Source organism: Oryx dammah, unplaced genomic scaffold (assembly GCF_014754425.2).
Source record: "Oryx dammah isolate SB20612 unplaced genomic scaffold, SCBI_Odam_1.1 HiC_scaffold_1, whole genome shotgun sequence".
Taxonomy (NCBI): domain Eukaryota; kingdom Metazoa; phylum Chordata; class Mammalia; order Artiodactyla; family Bovidae; genus Oryx; species Oryx dammah.
Window position 1 is genome coordinate 23,025,713 of NW_024070185.1, and position 16,228 is coordinate 23,041,940.

Sequence of the window (16,228 nt, forward strand, 5' to 3'; positions counted from 1 at the left end):
AGAACATTTTTCTTCACCCCAAAAGGAAACTCCATGCCCATTAAAGTGTAAGTCACTCAGTCGTGTCTGACTCTTTGCGACCCATGGACTGTAGCCACCAGGTTCCTCTGTCCATGGGATTCTCCAGGCAAGAATCCTGGAGTGAGTTGCCATTTCCTTCTCCAATGTCCATTAAAAGTCCTTCTTTATTCCTTCTGATCCCCAAGCCCTGGCAACCATTAATCTGTTATTTTGTTTATTTCATATAATAGGAACCACACAATATGTGGTCTTTAGTAACTAGCTTCTTTTATTTCACATAAAATAAAACTTTTTCAAGGTTCATCCATGTTGTGGCTGACTGGTATCTATCAATGCTTCGTTTCTTTTCATTATCAAATAATATCCCACTGTAAGGATACATATTTTGTTTTGTTTTGTTTTTCTACTTTTTGGCTATGACAAATACTGTTGCTATGAATATTACTATAACAGTTTTTGTAAGGACATAGATGTTCAGTTGTTTCAAGTATATGCTTAAGAATGAAGATCACCTTTATTTGAAAATAAATGCCACTATAAAAACATATGAGGAAGCTTTATCTTTTCTGATATGGAAAGATCTCACACAGGAAAATACAAGATACATACAGTGTGCCTGAAATGCTGAGATTATTTTAAAGAGAAGCATAGGGACTATATATTTGTATTTGCATAAATATGTACAAACACACACACACACATTTGGAGTGTGATAAGACAAATCAGAAATCTCTAGAGTATAACTATCCTGTTATTAAGACTCACATGGACTCACACACACACACAAAAGTATTTAGACAAACAGAAGAAATTAATATCTACTAATCTTCATCTTCTTCATTTTGAGAGTGTGGAAATTGGACAACCAGAATCAAAGGTGAGAAAGAGACTGCTCATTGTATATCATTTATGATTCTTGAACCATTTCAATGTATTAAAATACTCTATTATAGTCTTGTCTCGCTACGAATTTTTTTCCCAAGAAAGTGAAATTCATTAAAGACTAGAGTCAAGTTCTTTCGTCTAAGGACAAACAGCTTTGGACTTCAGATATAAAAGACCAGGACTTTAGCACAGCCATGACAGTTATTAGACACTTATTAAAAATTGTTACACAATTTCTCTGAACTTTACTTTCCACATCTATAAAATGGAAGTAATGCCCATCTCCCCGCCAAAATTATTGAGGTTGATAAAGAAATAGTATCTATAAAGCACCTAGCACAGTGCCTAAAGTTGCAAAATAAAGGAAAATATTATCCTTCATCTTCAGGAGAGAAAAATAAAATTGCTGGATACGATTATAAAAGAAAATGATTGGAAATCACCATGAACCATAAATTGACTAGACAGGAGCGAAATTACAGAGTAAACATATTAAAACAGAAAAGTAATCCTACTGTGCTTAAAGTATTAGTCCAGGTTTAGGCTCTGTTTTTCATCTGTTTGCCTAAGGTTAGAGTCTCAGGAAAAAGGCACAACGTTGACTAAGAGATCACAGGATGGTCTCCCTGTCCCACTGAGTGACAGCTGCCACAGGCATGATCCCAGGGCAAAGGTGCCACCAAGGGTTTTCTCTCAGCACCAGCCACCAAATCCTGGCCCCGTGGAGTGCTGGTAGGCCCTGAGTTTTAGAGGAGAAAGTAGGTGTTTAAAGATAAAAGAGAGGCTTATGTTAAATGAATTATATCTCAATAAAAAAGAGAAGAAACAATAGAAAAGTAACATTTAAGTGAATATGAAATGGTTGCACAACATCTTCTACATCTGTAAAACAGCTGCAAATCTTTACTTTTTAAAAAACTTTAATAAAAAGGTTCAGTTCAGTTCAGTTCAGTTGCTCAGTCGTGTCCGACTCTTTGCGACCCCATGAATCTCAGCACGCCAGGCCTCCCTGTCCATCACCAACTCCCGGAGTTCACTCAGATTCACATCCATTGAGTCAGTGATGCCATCCAGTCATCTCATCATCTGTCATCCTCCTGCCCCCAATCCCTCCCAGCATCAGAGTCTTTTCCAATGAGTCAACTCTTCGCATGAGGTGGCCAAAGTACTGGAGCTTCAGCTTTAGCATCATTCCTTCCAAAGAAATCCCAGGGCTGATCTCCTTCAGAATGGACTGGTTGAATCTCCTTGCAGTCCAAGGGACTCTCAAGAGTCTTCTCCAACACCACAGTTCAAAAGCATCAATTCTTTGGCGCTCAGCCTTCTTCACAGTCCAACCTTCACATCCATACATGACCACAGGAAAAACCATAGCCTTGACTAGATGGACCTTAGTTGGCAAAGTAATGTCTCTGCTTTTGAATATACTATCTAGGTTGGTCATAACTTTTCTTCCAAGGAGTAAGCGTCTTTTAATTTCATGGCTGCAGTCACCATCTGCAGTGATTTTGGAGCCCCCCAAAATAAAGCCTGACACTGTTTCCACTGTTTCCCCATCTATTTGCCACGAAGTGATGGGACCGGATGCCATGATCTTCGTTTTCTGAATGTTGAGCTTTAAGCCAACTTTTTCCCTCTCCTCTTTCACTTTCATCAAGAGGCTTTTTAGCTACTCTTTGCTTTCTGCCATAAGGGTGGTGTCATCTGCATATCTAAGGTGATTGATATTTCTCCCGGCAATCTTGATTCCAGCTTGTGTTTCTTCCAGTCCAGCGTTTCTCATGATGTACTCTGCAGAGAAGTTAAATAAGCAGGGTGACAATATACAGCCTTGACGTACTCCTTTTCCTATTTGGAACCAGTCTGTTGTTCCATGTTCAGTTCTAACTGTTACTTCCTGACCTGCATATAGACTTCTCAAGAGGCAGGTTAGGTGGTCTGGTATTCCCATCTCTTTCAGAATTTTCCAGTTTATTGTGATCCACACAGTCAAAGGCTTTGGCATAGTCAATAAAGCAGAAATAGATGATTTTCTGGAACTCTCTTGCTTTTACGATGATCCAGCGGATGTTGGCAATTTGATCTCTGGTTCCTCTGCCTTTTCTAAAACCAGCTTATAAAAATAAAAAGGTTCAGGTACACTAAATACTAATAACATCTGCTTATACTTCTTTGTCTAAAGAGGACTGAAAAAGAACTTGTGAATGCAGGTGAATAATATAATTTTCATTAACTTAAAAGAATAACAATTATCTATAATGTGGACTAAAACAGGCTTAACAAAAGTGAGGCCAGGATTTGATCAGGAGAGGGAGTGTGGAATAAACCTAGAGACACTTAAAAGTAGCACAGGTCTGTGCAACAAGGGATTTAATTACTCACCAGACCAGAAACAGAAGACTGGAATAGATAAAGCCTTAAGAGTGTCCTTCTGTTCTATACATCTACGAAGAATCTAATCAAGAGTTGAAAGGCTTGGTAGTGGTTAATTACCACCAAAAGACAAAACACCATTCTCTGTATCCATGTTATTAAGAAGACAATGATAGAAGCACAAGATCTAATTCCTATTAACTTCCAATAAAAAGCTTTTAAGAAACCAGTTTACTTCAATTTACTATTGATTTACTGTTTTCCTGTAAATCTAAAATACTGTTATTAACTCCCAAGTTCAGCACAAAGATGATAAATTACTGTTAATAAAATCAAAGTGGCAGCAATAGAGTATAGGCAAATCTAAACTCTATTTGTCAAACAGACAAAACCTGAATCTCAATCCTGCATCCACTACCTGTGTAATGAGGGGGAAGTTAATTAACCTCCATAATTTCTATTTCTTCACTTACAAAATGAATACTGTAAGATTATCATCAAGGAAATGCAAATCAAAACCACAATGAAATAGCACTTCATAACCACTCCTGTGTTAGTTGCTCAGTCATGTCTGACTCTTTGTGACCCCATGGACCCCTCATCAGGCTTATCACCCCATCAAGCTGCTCTGTCCATGGAATTCGTCAGGTAAGAATACTAGAGTGAGTTGCCATTCCCTTCTCCAGGGGATCTTCCTGACCCAGGGATCAAACCTGGGTCTCCAGCATTGCAGGCAGATTCTTTACCATCTGAGCCACCAGGGAAGCCCAACCACTAGTACGGTTGTAATAAAATGACAGTCAGTAACAAGTGTTGGCAAGTATATAGAGAAACTGGCACCTTCACACACTGCTAATGGGAATGTAAAATGATACAGTCCCTTTGGAAAAGTCTCACGGCTCCTCAGATGATCAAACACATGGTTACCATATGATCTAGCAATTTCACTCCTAGGTTATCTACCCAAGAAAAAATGAAAATCTATGTCCACACAAAAACTTGTATAGGAGTATTCACAACAGCATTATTCACAATAACCAAAATTTTTAAAAAAAAATTAAAACCCAAATGTTCAATAGATGAATGAAAAAATAAAATGAGGTAGCTTCATACAATGGAATATTATTTGGGGGTAGGTTTCTTTTTTGGAGTAATAAAAGTATTCTAAAATTGACTGTGGTACTGTATACACAACTCTGCAAACATACAAAAAGCCACTGACTTGTGAACTTTAAATGAGTAAAATGTATGTATGTGAATTTTATCTCAACAAATCTGTTTTAAAAAATAATCAGACTCTCACTGCATGACCCTTGGCGAGTTATCTTCTCTATATTTCAGTTAACTCTTGGATAAAATTAGACCAATAATAATACCTACTTCAAAGAGTTTGGGATAAAATCAAATGACTTAATACATGGCAAAGCACTTAGAATGGAGCCTGAACATAAGACATGCTTAATAAACAACCACATGAAGCAGGGCTTTGTTGCCCATTTGGCCAAGGCCCGGAGAGCTTCAACCGTTAGTCCAAGGCCACACATGTGGAAATGGCAAAACAAAACTATTTCAAAGTTATTGTGAGAAAAGAGTTGATCCACATAACTTCTTAAATAGAGCATGTACTCAATAAATCCTAACTTTAGCTATAAATAGGACAACAACAATATATTATAAATTTTGATTTTTTAAGAGACAAATACTCAAAATACTTTCTGCTTACTATATACTACTTCAAAGTGACAATGAATGAAACCTACTTAGTACTGCTTTATTAAAAGGTAATAAAGCTCACACTGCTTTAAGTTTGAACAAAGTACTTTATCCATAAATACCAATTAATAAATGTATGACAGATCCTACCTCAGTCATACTTTTTCTAAATCTTTCTGTTGACTAAAATACTTCTCCAAAGATGAATCTTGCCCTATACAACTGCAGGAATTTGACTATTAAGCCTCTTTCTTGCTTTATTTCACCCATCCCTGGCTGCCAGGGGCATGCAAGAGACTCCAGCAGACGGCTTCGTCTGGGCCAGCTCTGGCCTGTGGCACCCCACACACTTCTCCAGCTAGCAGGTCATAGCTACGATCTTCCCACCAAGCTGTGACCTTAGCCTTGAGTGGAGAGTTCCATTTGGTTCATTCTTTGGGTGTCCCCTGCCTCAGTCTCAGAAGTAGAAGCTGCTCTCGACATTTATTATGGCAATATTCCTTCGAGCCTCATTACTGCTTTCAGTAATTAAACACCTTTTTCTAGTTAACAATTTCTGTATTAAGTTTCTCTTTATTTAAATTATCAGTGTGGTTTCTCTCTCCTAACTAGACCCTGACTCATACCCTGGTACTTTCTTCTCACTGCCACCACCCCCGCCCCATTTTCTGGGGTAGGGGCAGCAAAATTTTAAGGACTTTAGAGCTATGACTAGTATTTGATGTTTTTTCACCTAAGAGAACACAAATAGGTTTTAAACATCACCTGTCATAGTCTAATAAAAAGGATCCTGTTTATCTTACACGATAAATAAACAAATAAAAGTTTATAAGATTATGCTGCTGCTGCTGCTAAGTTGCGTCAGTCGTGTCCGACTCTGTGCGACCCTATAGATGGAAGCCCACCAGGCTCCTCTGTCCCTGGGATTCTCCAGGCAAGAACACTGGAGTGGGTTGCCATTTCCTTCTCCAAAGCATAAAAGTGAAAAGTGAAAGTGAAGTCGCTCAGTTGTGTCCTTAGCGGCCCCATGGACTGTAGCCTACCAGGCTCCTCCGTCCATGGGATTTCCCAGGCAAGAGTACTGGAGTAGGGTGCCACTACCTTCTCCGAAGATTATGCTCATCTTTTAAAAAGATGAATGGCTGCTTTGATATTTTACTTTTTAATTTTTAGAAACTGAGAAAAGTTAAAATGTGTTTTATTTCATTGTTATCAACACTTCAGAATCAGATAGATAATTCCCTGGCAGTCCAGTGGTTAGGATTCTACTTTCACAGCTCAGGGTGTGGGTCAATCTCTGGTGAGGGAGCTAAGATTCCAATGGCACACAGCATAGCCAAAAAACGAAGGAAAAAAAAAAAAGAAGAAGAAATGGACAGGGAACAGAGAACTGCATGGAACAGTAATATTTACCCTTGGATTTAATTATCAGAAGAATTATACTTCTGAAGAAACGCTTTAATTCTAAGCCAAATACTCAAGTCAGAATCACCAACTTAAAGTGAAATAATAAAAATATAAACAATAAAAATCTGTGATTCTAAATAGTCTTTCTGAAATAAATCAAGAGGGTAAAATGATCTGTATTTGTATCAGAAGCATACATTCCTCACTGAACATAAATTTCTTGACTGTCTACTACGTAGTAAACAATAGGTCAGGTGTGGGAGGATGCAAAGACAAATTAATAAGCTAGGGTGTTATCTATTTCTTTGAATATGTGGAAAATATTCAGTTTCACCACTGCTAACGTATTTTTAATTTTCCCATCCATGATCAGCTGAGAAAGACAATGCAGAAACACCTAGGGTGGAAAAAACATCAAAAGTTCAACAATTGTTGCAATTTAAATATTAATGCGCTTAAAAAGTAAAGGCAAATTGTGAAAAAGGCCAAGATTCCTTCCCTCAGTGAGCTCACGGCACAGCTGGAGGTACAAATATGTACCCCTTGAATTAAGACAGACAACACAATCCACTAATGCTGAAAGTGTTTGGATGCAAAGGAGAGAGAGTAATAAATTCTGACTCAGGGAGGCTGAAAACACTTGGCTGGGTCTTGAAGAATGAGTAGTTCAGGCAAAGGAGACAAAAGAGCATTATGTGCTAAAGCAAAGATTCAGGAGGAGAACTGGGAGTCTGGGGCAGGTTAAATTTATAGGTATGTTTGGAATATAGGGTCTGGCCAGGTGTAGGAGAAAAGCCAACAGTAAACCATGGCTTAAATTTTTCAAAAGGGAGATCATATATCCACTGAAAGCCTCAATACAGCAGCACACTATCATCAGGAGGACATTTACACCCTAATAGTATTCCTTCCTCCTCCCTCTTCACCAGCTGCTAAAGAGAAAATCCACCATGCAGTGCTGATGAATAAGATTCACCCACACCTGAGCAAATAGTAAGCTGAGTACTTACACTTAGATTTAGGATGATCCTCAGTAAATATCACTCATGATTTAAAGGAACAGAACTCTCAGACATAGTACCCTGTCCCCACCCCCATTCAGAATCCAATTTGTGTTCTATATGGGCAAACTAAAAGGGGAGGTAAAAGGCTATTAGAAATTTGGGGTCACAGTTTGTCATCCTATCGGAGCAGATGTTAAGAACTCTCTTCTTTTAATGCAAATCAATTACCTATTTCAAGTTTTATGGTTTAGTCAAACAATTAGGATGGAGGAGGCTGCAGCATTATTTCAATATGCCTGCAGGCTAGTTTGTGCTAAATGATCAAACAGGGAACATAACCAAGAATCCCCAACAATGCCTGGATTTCTGCTGCTAGAACATTTAACAATACATTATTAGTGGTATCTCTACTTTTGCAAACAAAACAATTAAGGCACTTGCCTGCATTTATGTAATGTCTTTGGTCTCTGGAAACTTAAAATGCTTCACCAGTTTTACCATCTTTAATTCTTTATAGTTGGGAAGTACTATCACATTTTACTGCGCTTCGCTGGTGGTGCTAGTGGAAAGAACCTGCATGCCAATGCAGATAGTTGTAAAAGATGGGGGTTTGATTCCTGGGTCAGGAAGATCCCCTGGAGGAGGGCATGGCAACCCACTCCAATATTATTGCCTGGAGAATCCCATGGACTGAGGAGCCTGGCAAGCTACAGTTCATAAGGTTGCACAGAGCTTGACACGACTGAAGTGAATTAGCACATACACACCACATTTTACTAAAGGTAAAACCCAAGCACCTAAACGGAAAAAAATATGATGAATGTAGGCCTAGAATTCAGCCACTAACAAGATATTACTCATATTTCTCCATTATTCTAACAGGACCAGTGAGACTGACAAAGCCAAATGGAGTAAGCCCAGTAGGCATGGATTGGAATGGAGTGTCACAGTTGGGCTGAAGGGAGTAGGAACACACACAAGGGACATCAAGAACCATGTGCCGGGGAATACAGCGTAAGGTGCCATATTCAAAAGTTAAGTTTTAGTTCTTACAGATCCCAGAACTTCCAGGCAATTGCAATTCCCCACCATGGGTTGTTGCAGGTCTAATTATGCTGCACTATTTAACAGTATGGAGAGGGGAAAGAAAGGCTCCATGCTCATATGTGTTACAGAAGCACTAGGTTAGTTAACTAGAACTAGTTCCTTTTCTGCAGGATTCCTCAGGACACTGATGGACACTGGAAACTCAACAAGCAAAAAAGATTAGACAGATTTCCAACACTTATTTAACAGCAGGACTACCCTCCCCATCACAGTCCAGAAGAATATACTAACATCTACACCAGTGCCTGACAGAGTGGTAAAATTCAATGACAGGATTTAAACCCAAAGGTTAAAGCGTCTGCCTCCAATGCAAGAGACTGGGGTTCGATCCCTGGGTTGGGAAGATCCCCTGGAGACGGAAATGGCAATCCACTCCAGTATTCTTGCCTGGAGAATCCCAGGGACGGAGAAGCCTAGTAGGTTACAGTCCACGGGGTCGCAAAGAGTCGGACACGACTGAGCGACTTCACCTGACCTTCACCTTACCTTACATATATCATCAGGAAGTGAGATTTCCGACAGTGACTTAAATCCCATATAACTGATTGAACTTTATGTTAAGAGAAACAAGGATGAAGTGGTTACCTTCTGGTGCTCGTCTCTGTAGCACTCCTGCTGTACCATTTCTAAGAGGTTTAGAGCCAACTGCTGCCTAGAGGGACCTTCTTCATCCATGGATACACAGTCTTCCAAGGCAGTAGAAGATAGTATCTGCAGAACTGGCATGACTAGCAGCAACGAGGACTTTGGGATCTTCTGACTCTCAGCAGAAGAAAGGAGCTTCAGAGCTGGTCATCCAAACAACAATTCACAGTTTTCAAAATTAATACTACAGTCACACAAAATGCTGTTTTGTTTAAGAGAAATGTGCAAAAAGCTTTCTTGCCCCTTTACAATTGGGTCATATACACAATTAAGATGATGAACCTTATCCTTTAAGAAATAAAAAGAACGTAAAAATTAACTCAGCAAAAATAAGCTGTTAATGTACAGAACTTTTTAGTTTTTACATGAGGATGCTCTTAGAGAAAATTCATATCATAGGCCAAAAAGTAAAATCAACTCTTTTTTTTTCCTTAGGTCAATATGAATTTCTTTAAAACTCAACTCAACTTTTGTCTTTATATCCCTGTCAGATCCTCTGCCCTTACAAACTGAGCCAAGAGATCAGAGTTCCTGATCTATGGATAACAAAATCAACACGTGCACTTCTCTTTCAAGCTCAGCTGAGAATTGTATCAAGAGATGCAAAAGTAAACAAGCAGGGGATGACCTTCAGCAGTATTTACTAAGAAGCAAATCAGCGAATTCTCAAAGTCCATAACCCATGGAATACAACCCCTTTTTACAAAAGATTTTTTTAACATGGAAAAAAACACACACGTACAATAATTTACTTATATGTGTAGTCTCCCCTAGACTAGGAACAAGATGAATTAAAGAAGAAACTTTTTTCACAGTTATTGAATGAATGCTGATTTACTGAAAGAGGTTATTTGTAAGTTTCAGAGTGAGATTATTAATCAACTTAACTTCCCCACTACACCAAAAAAAATACAGTGAACTTTAAATCATGTCAATGAATTGCTAGTATTGTATTTTAAATCACCTGGAAGTCAAACCTGAATGCGGTATGAAATACAAACACTTGTTACTCCAACACTATGAATTTACTTTTTTTGCCTAAATATTAGTCTTAATTCATAATTGTCAGTTATTACAATAATCTAATATCTTTAAGAAAATATGAAATTCATATACAAAGATTTCTATATTCTGTACTATGGCCCTTGCAGGCGTTTTTACAAGTTGCTATTTACAATCATAGCCAGTGTTAGAAATTAAGAAGCATAACATTGTATTATGCACGCTCAGTTGCTTCAGTCGTGTCTGACTCTCTGCAATCACATGGACTGTAACCTGCCAGGCTCCTCTGTCCAAGGGATTCTCCATACAAGAACACTGGAGTGGGTTGCCATGCCCTCCTCCAGGGGATATTCCCCACCCAGGGATTGAACCTGCATCTTCTGTGTCTCCTGTATTGAAGGTGGATTCTTTACCACTGAGCCACCAGAGAAGCCCCAACATTGTATCAGTGCTGTGTATTTTTAAAACTTGAAATAATCAATATCCTCCCCGCAATCCTATTGCTTTGAGCATTCTTTCCCAATATATCAAACAATACATTTTTGTTTACATTTCAACATGATATACTAGCTCAGTAGTTTTCAGTATGGTTTATTCACTCTATCAAAGGTAACTTCAAATCAGAGACACTGGTTTACAAAAGGAAAACTTGGCTTTTCTCCAATAAAAGTACTGGAGTGTTTGATCCTGTATTATCCTATCATACATGAGCTATAATGAAGGACTGGAGCCTCAGAATTAGGAATGCAGATTCTGTAGGGCATCAGAAATTTTTTTCTGGTCCAAAAACAAAACCCATGTATACGAAATATCCAGAAAAGACAAATTTAGAGACAGAATGCACTTTAGTGTTTTTCTGGGACGGAGGGTGGGAATTAGGATTAACTGTAAATGGGTGCAACAAATTTGGGGGAGAGGGATTGATGAAAAATGTTTTAATACTAAACTGTGGAGCTGGCAGCACAACTCCATAAATTCACTTTTTAAAAATTTATTTATTTCTAGCCGTGCTGGGTCTTTGTTGCTGTGTGGGCTTGTCTCTGCTTGCAGTGAGCGAGGGCTACTCTCGAGTTGCAGTGCATGGGCTTCTCATTGCCGTGGCTTCTCTTGTGGAGCTCGGGCTCTAGTCGTGAGAGCTTCAGTAGCTGCAGCACACAAGCTCATTAGCTGTGGCCCCTAGAGCTTGCAGGCTTCAGGAGTTGTAGCACGTGGGGTCATTAGTTGTGGTGCGAGGCTTAGTTTCTCCATGGCATATGGAATCTTCCCGGACCAGGGATCAAACCCGTGTCCCCTTCTTTTCCAATGTACAACCAGGGAAGTCCCATGAATTTACTTTTAAAAGCATGTTATTGTACGTTTAAAAACAGTATGGTAAGTAAATTTGCCTCAATAAAGCTGCTTTTTAAAAATAATAAAACTATGATTGTCATAGTGCTTAGAAAATTATATCTATAGGAGGATGCCATGTATACTCTTTAAGGGGAGGAGGCAAAAACAGTTTAGTAAGAGACTAGGGAGGAAGGTACAAAGAGAATAGGGCCAATAAGCAAAAGTAGGGTAGGAATCAAAGCCCTTAAAAGAGCCAAGGGTCCCTTCCAAACGCTAAAGCTATTTCTAAGACACTGTAAATAAAAGAGTAATTCATCCTCAAAATCATGGATTAAAATGCCCAGAAGGAGTTACACAATCAGTATTTACCTCAAGCGTGTTTTAAAAATGAAGGTGGGAATGAATCAACTAATCATGGCATCATAACATACACATCACAAATTAGACAACATCCTACATTACTGCATGTATTATACTGGACCAAGTAAAGTGAGGCAATATTAATGTAAAAGCCACAATTTAAAGGTATGACTTGTTTGTTGAACTGCAAACTTGATTCTTTCCCACATTATTCTTTTTTTAATTAATTTATTTATTTTAATTGGAGGCTAATTACTTTGCAATAATGTAGTGGGTTTTGCCATACATGACATGAATCAATCATGGGTATACAAGTGTCCCCCATCCTGAACCCCCCTCCCACATCCCTCCCCATCCCATCCCTCAGGGTTGTCCCAGTGCACCAGCTTTGAGTGCCCTGTTTCACATACCAACCTTGGACTGTTGATCTATTTCACATATGGTAATATACATGTTTCAGTGGTTTTTTCTCAAATCATCCCACCCTCACCTTCTCCCACAGAGTCCAAAAGTCTGTTCTTTACATCTATGTCTCTTTTGCTGTCTCGCATATAGGGTCATTGTTACCATCTTTCTAAATTCCACATACAGGTATTAATATGCTGAATTGGTGTTTTTCTTTCTGACTTACTTCACTCTGTACAATAGGCTTCAATTTCATCCACTTCATTAGAACTGATTCAAATGTATTCTTTTTAATGGCTGAGTAATACTCCATTGTGTATATGTACCACAGCTTTCTTATCCATTCATCTGCTGATGGACATCTAGGCTACTTCCATGTCCTAGCTATTGTAAACAATACTGTGATGAACGTTGGGTTACAAGTGTCTCTTTCAACTCTGGTTTCCTCGGCGTGTATGCCTAACAGTGGGATTGCTGGGTCGTATGGCAGTTCCATTTCCAGTTTTTTAATGAATCTCCACATTGTTCTTCATAGTGGCTGCACTAGTTTGCATTCCCACCGACAGTGTAAGAGGGTTCCCTTTTCTCTGCACCCTCTCCAGCATTTATTGTTTGCAGACTTTTTGATAGCAGCCGTTCTGACTGGCATGAGATGGTACTTCATTGTCTCATATTATTCTTAAACAGAACATTTCTTTGCCTCCCTTTAGCCCCATTCCTTACTTTTTTTTAAGTCAATACTAGACAGTCAAAAGAATGTTATCTTCATTTGTTCTAGATAGGTTAACAAAATAATCATAAATTAAGCCTTGTTCAATGTGACACCAGTTTTGAATAGTAAAGGTGTATAGCGTTTTAAAAGTAAATTCAAATGCTAAACACTTATTCTGCTTCAAGGGTTTTATGCTATTGATTCTGAATGAGCTGACACACCCTTCAAAATATTTACCAAAGTCACTGCTATATAATTTAGAACATAATGTCCTAATGAACAGCTGAGATATTTGGTAAATCATGGTATACGAAATCTTGCACAAACACCTTGATAAGAAAAAGAAAGCTCTAGTTGATAATGACTAAACAGAAAAATTCCAAAATGGACATTCACAATATATAGGAATTTACAGCACAGTACAATATGTAGTTCAAGTGACACCTGCCAATACTCATGTTAATTTATGTTACTCTTGTGAGCGTATTTTTATTTACCTAGACTTAAGATTGGCTTCTGTTGACTTGCTGGAGTCTGCAGAAGTAGTAAAGCTATTCCAATTATGACTGGTTCAACAGGAAAATCCTAAAGGAAAAGAAGAAAAGTAAAGAGCTGAAGAAGTTTCCAAGACCCAGTGATTTATAATATGCATCTAGGAAAAGTATATTTAACATGAAATATTATAAACCTATTGTACAAAATTACTTACAGTAAGCCTGCTCTATTTAAGGAAGAACTGTTGAATGCCAGAGCAGTCACAAGTAAATTCAAAATGTTATCATATCTGGCCAAAGAGCAATAAGTTATAAACCATATTAATTCAAAGAGAAAACCTGCAGTCTTCAAAACAGTCAATCTTTGCAAACCAATAAAAACTACCTGAAATACTTAAGAATATTTCATTTCTGGAAAGTAGCTGAATTGTCTGCTTAGGTAATACAGACATCGCTCATCTATACAACTTACATAATAAATTACACTTAACAAATTTTGATAAATCATGTTATTAGAATAAAAGAAACATTAGTACCAGAAAGGCAGAGATTATTTTTAAATTACAGTAACTTACTAAGTATATGTAAATATAGTAAAGCAATAACCATAGAAACTTAAGGTCACTAATTTCACCAAGTATATAAATGAAATTTTAAAAAAAGATAAAAAGGACATGTACATTAAATTCTAATAAGGAAAATACAAGTGGCATAAGATGTCATTTGAGGTTTCTAAATAAAGAAAAGAAAACAATAATGTATTATGGAACTAAAGAAGGCCCAATACACTCTACTAAAATTACTTCATTCTGAAATTTACAGAAATGTCTACAATTCTGTAACAATTTTGTAGAATTCTACAATTCTACAAGCAGAAATTTCCCATGAATCATAAGTGTAGGCAAAAAATTAAAAAACAAATGTGAGATAGAACTGTGTGTTAAAGAAACACTAGAGAGAAATCAACTTAGTCTGACACAACCAGAATTATAATCCTGGAGATGCCATCAACTCTGGCACAAATTAATAAATGTTTATCTACACCTTCAGCTTCTCTGGTGGCTCAGTGGTAAAAAGAATCCTCCTGCCAATGGAAGAAAGCCTTTAACACACAGGCTATCATTGGAAAGGCCACCAAATAGCTTCTCATGAGACTGGCCTGTTGAGAACAGAGGGTGGAAGAGAAAGAGCTGGAGATCAAGACACCCAAAATAAGGAAAAGTAATGGCAGAGGATGAGACTAGATGACTTTAAATTGTTCATGGTTCTGAGAGGTCACAAATTTTTTGTGTAATTAGAGGGCTTCCCTGGTGACTCAAACAGTAAAAGAATCTGCCTGCAATGCAGGGGACCCAGGTTCTGTCTCTGAGTTGGAAAGATCCCCTGAAGAAGGGAATGGCTACCCATTCCAGTATTCTTGCCTGGAGAATCCCATGGACAGAGGAGCTTGGTGGGGTCCATGGGGTCCCAAAGAGTCAGACACGACTGAGTGACTAACACTTCGCTTCTACTGATTTAATGAACACCTGAGAATGGTACCATTTAATGAGGTCTTTCAATAAAAGCCTGTGCTGGACATCTCATGAACACCTTCAAATACTACAGCTATCGCTGTAGTGACTCATACTGCCTGCCCCAGGCCACTGAGAGATCCAGAAGTAGAGGGAAGTTAAAGCCCCATAGGCCATGCCTTGACAAGTTGTTAAGAGAAGTCCAGGGATAAACGCTTTCGCCTTTATTCTGGATCCTTCTGGCAGGTTCTGAAACACCTTCCCTAACACTTCTTAGCATACTCCATGAGATGAGCAACTGGCTCCTTACAGTAGTGGCCAACTTGATAATAATAATACTGCCTCTCCCACCTTTAGTATTTCACTCTTCCTGTCTCTCTCCCACTTGCTTCCTGAGATCACAGCCACAAATGGACTCCTGATGGTAAGCCTTTGCCTTTGTGGAAACCTAGGTTTTGTTTTTGCCTTTAGGGAAATTCAGGGTCTACTTTTTGGGGAACCAAGGCTAATTCAAGAGCCTAACTGGAGAAAAGAAGTAAAGAAACCTTTATATTGGACCACAGATATCACTGGAGCCTTAATCACAACAAACACCTGGAGTCCTTTCGCCTCAATCAAACGAAAGATAGCACTGAGCATCAGCTGTGTTCCAGGCAGGAAGTACATATGCTGGGCTTGGGGATGCTACTGTGAACAAGAGAGCATGAAAAGGTTTTTACATTGTTGTTGGATTTTTTTTTCTTATTGTTGTTTTGTTTGTTTAGTGAAAAACAAGGAATGAGAAAGGCCACAGCAGAGCTAAGTATCACAGCAGACATAACAAAGATGACAGCCCAGCTCACACAGTCCCCCAGCGTCACGGCTCTGCAACCTTCCCTGCCCTCCATTCAGAGTTGACTGACCCAAGCCTGGCCAATCAGACCATTCTTCCTAGGAATCTGAGAACTTAACCTCTGTTCAACTTAAACCTCAGTTCTTCACACAGTGAAGAAAGGTAGGGGGAACTGAGTCATCTGATGATAATGTGTTAGGGAACATAGGTTTCCAGCCTTACCAAAGCTGGGATGTATAGCACTCTTCACTTTGAAAGCTACCTAGACTCCCCACAAACAATATTTTCTGTTAAGAGTACATATGCTTAGGGCTCTGTGCTTCCAATGCAGGGGGCATGGGTTCAATCACTGGTCAGGGAACTAAGGTCACACAAGTCACGTGGTATAGCCAAAAAAAAAAGAGAGAGAGAAAGAATATATATATTTT

The 16,228-nt window shown here is 38.6% G+C and overlaps 1 protein-coding gene across 1 annotated transcript in view; it reads right to left on the reverse strand.

The window, feature by feature from the left end:
• Positions 1-16,228, reverse strand: part of FOCAD (focadhesin) — a 294,818-nt gene that overhangs the window by 188,729 nt on the left and 89,861 nt on the right. The window contains exons 9-10 of the mRNA XM_040238382.1: positions 13,461-13,548; positions 9,096-9,298 (exon numbers count right to left, since the gene is read on the reverse strand). Coding sequence (XP_040094316.1) covers positions 9,096-9,298; positions 13,461-13,548 — 291 coding nt within the window. The remainder of the gene's footprint in view (positions 1-9,095; positions 9,299-13,460; positions 13,549-16,228) is intronic.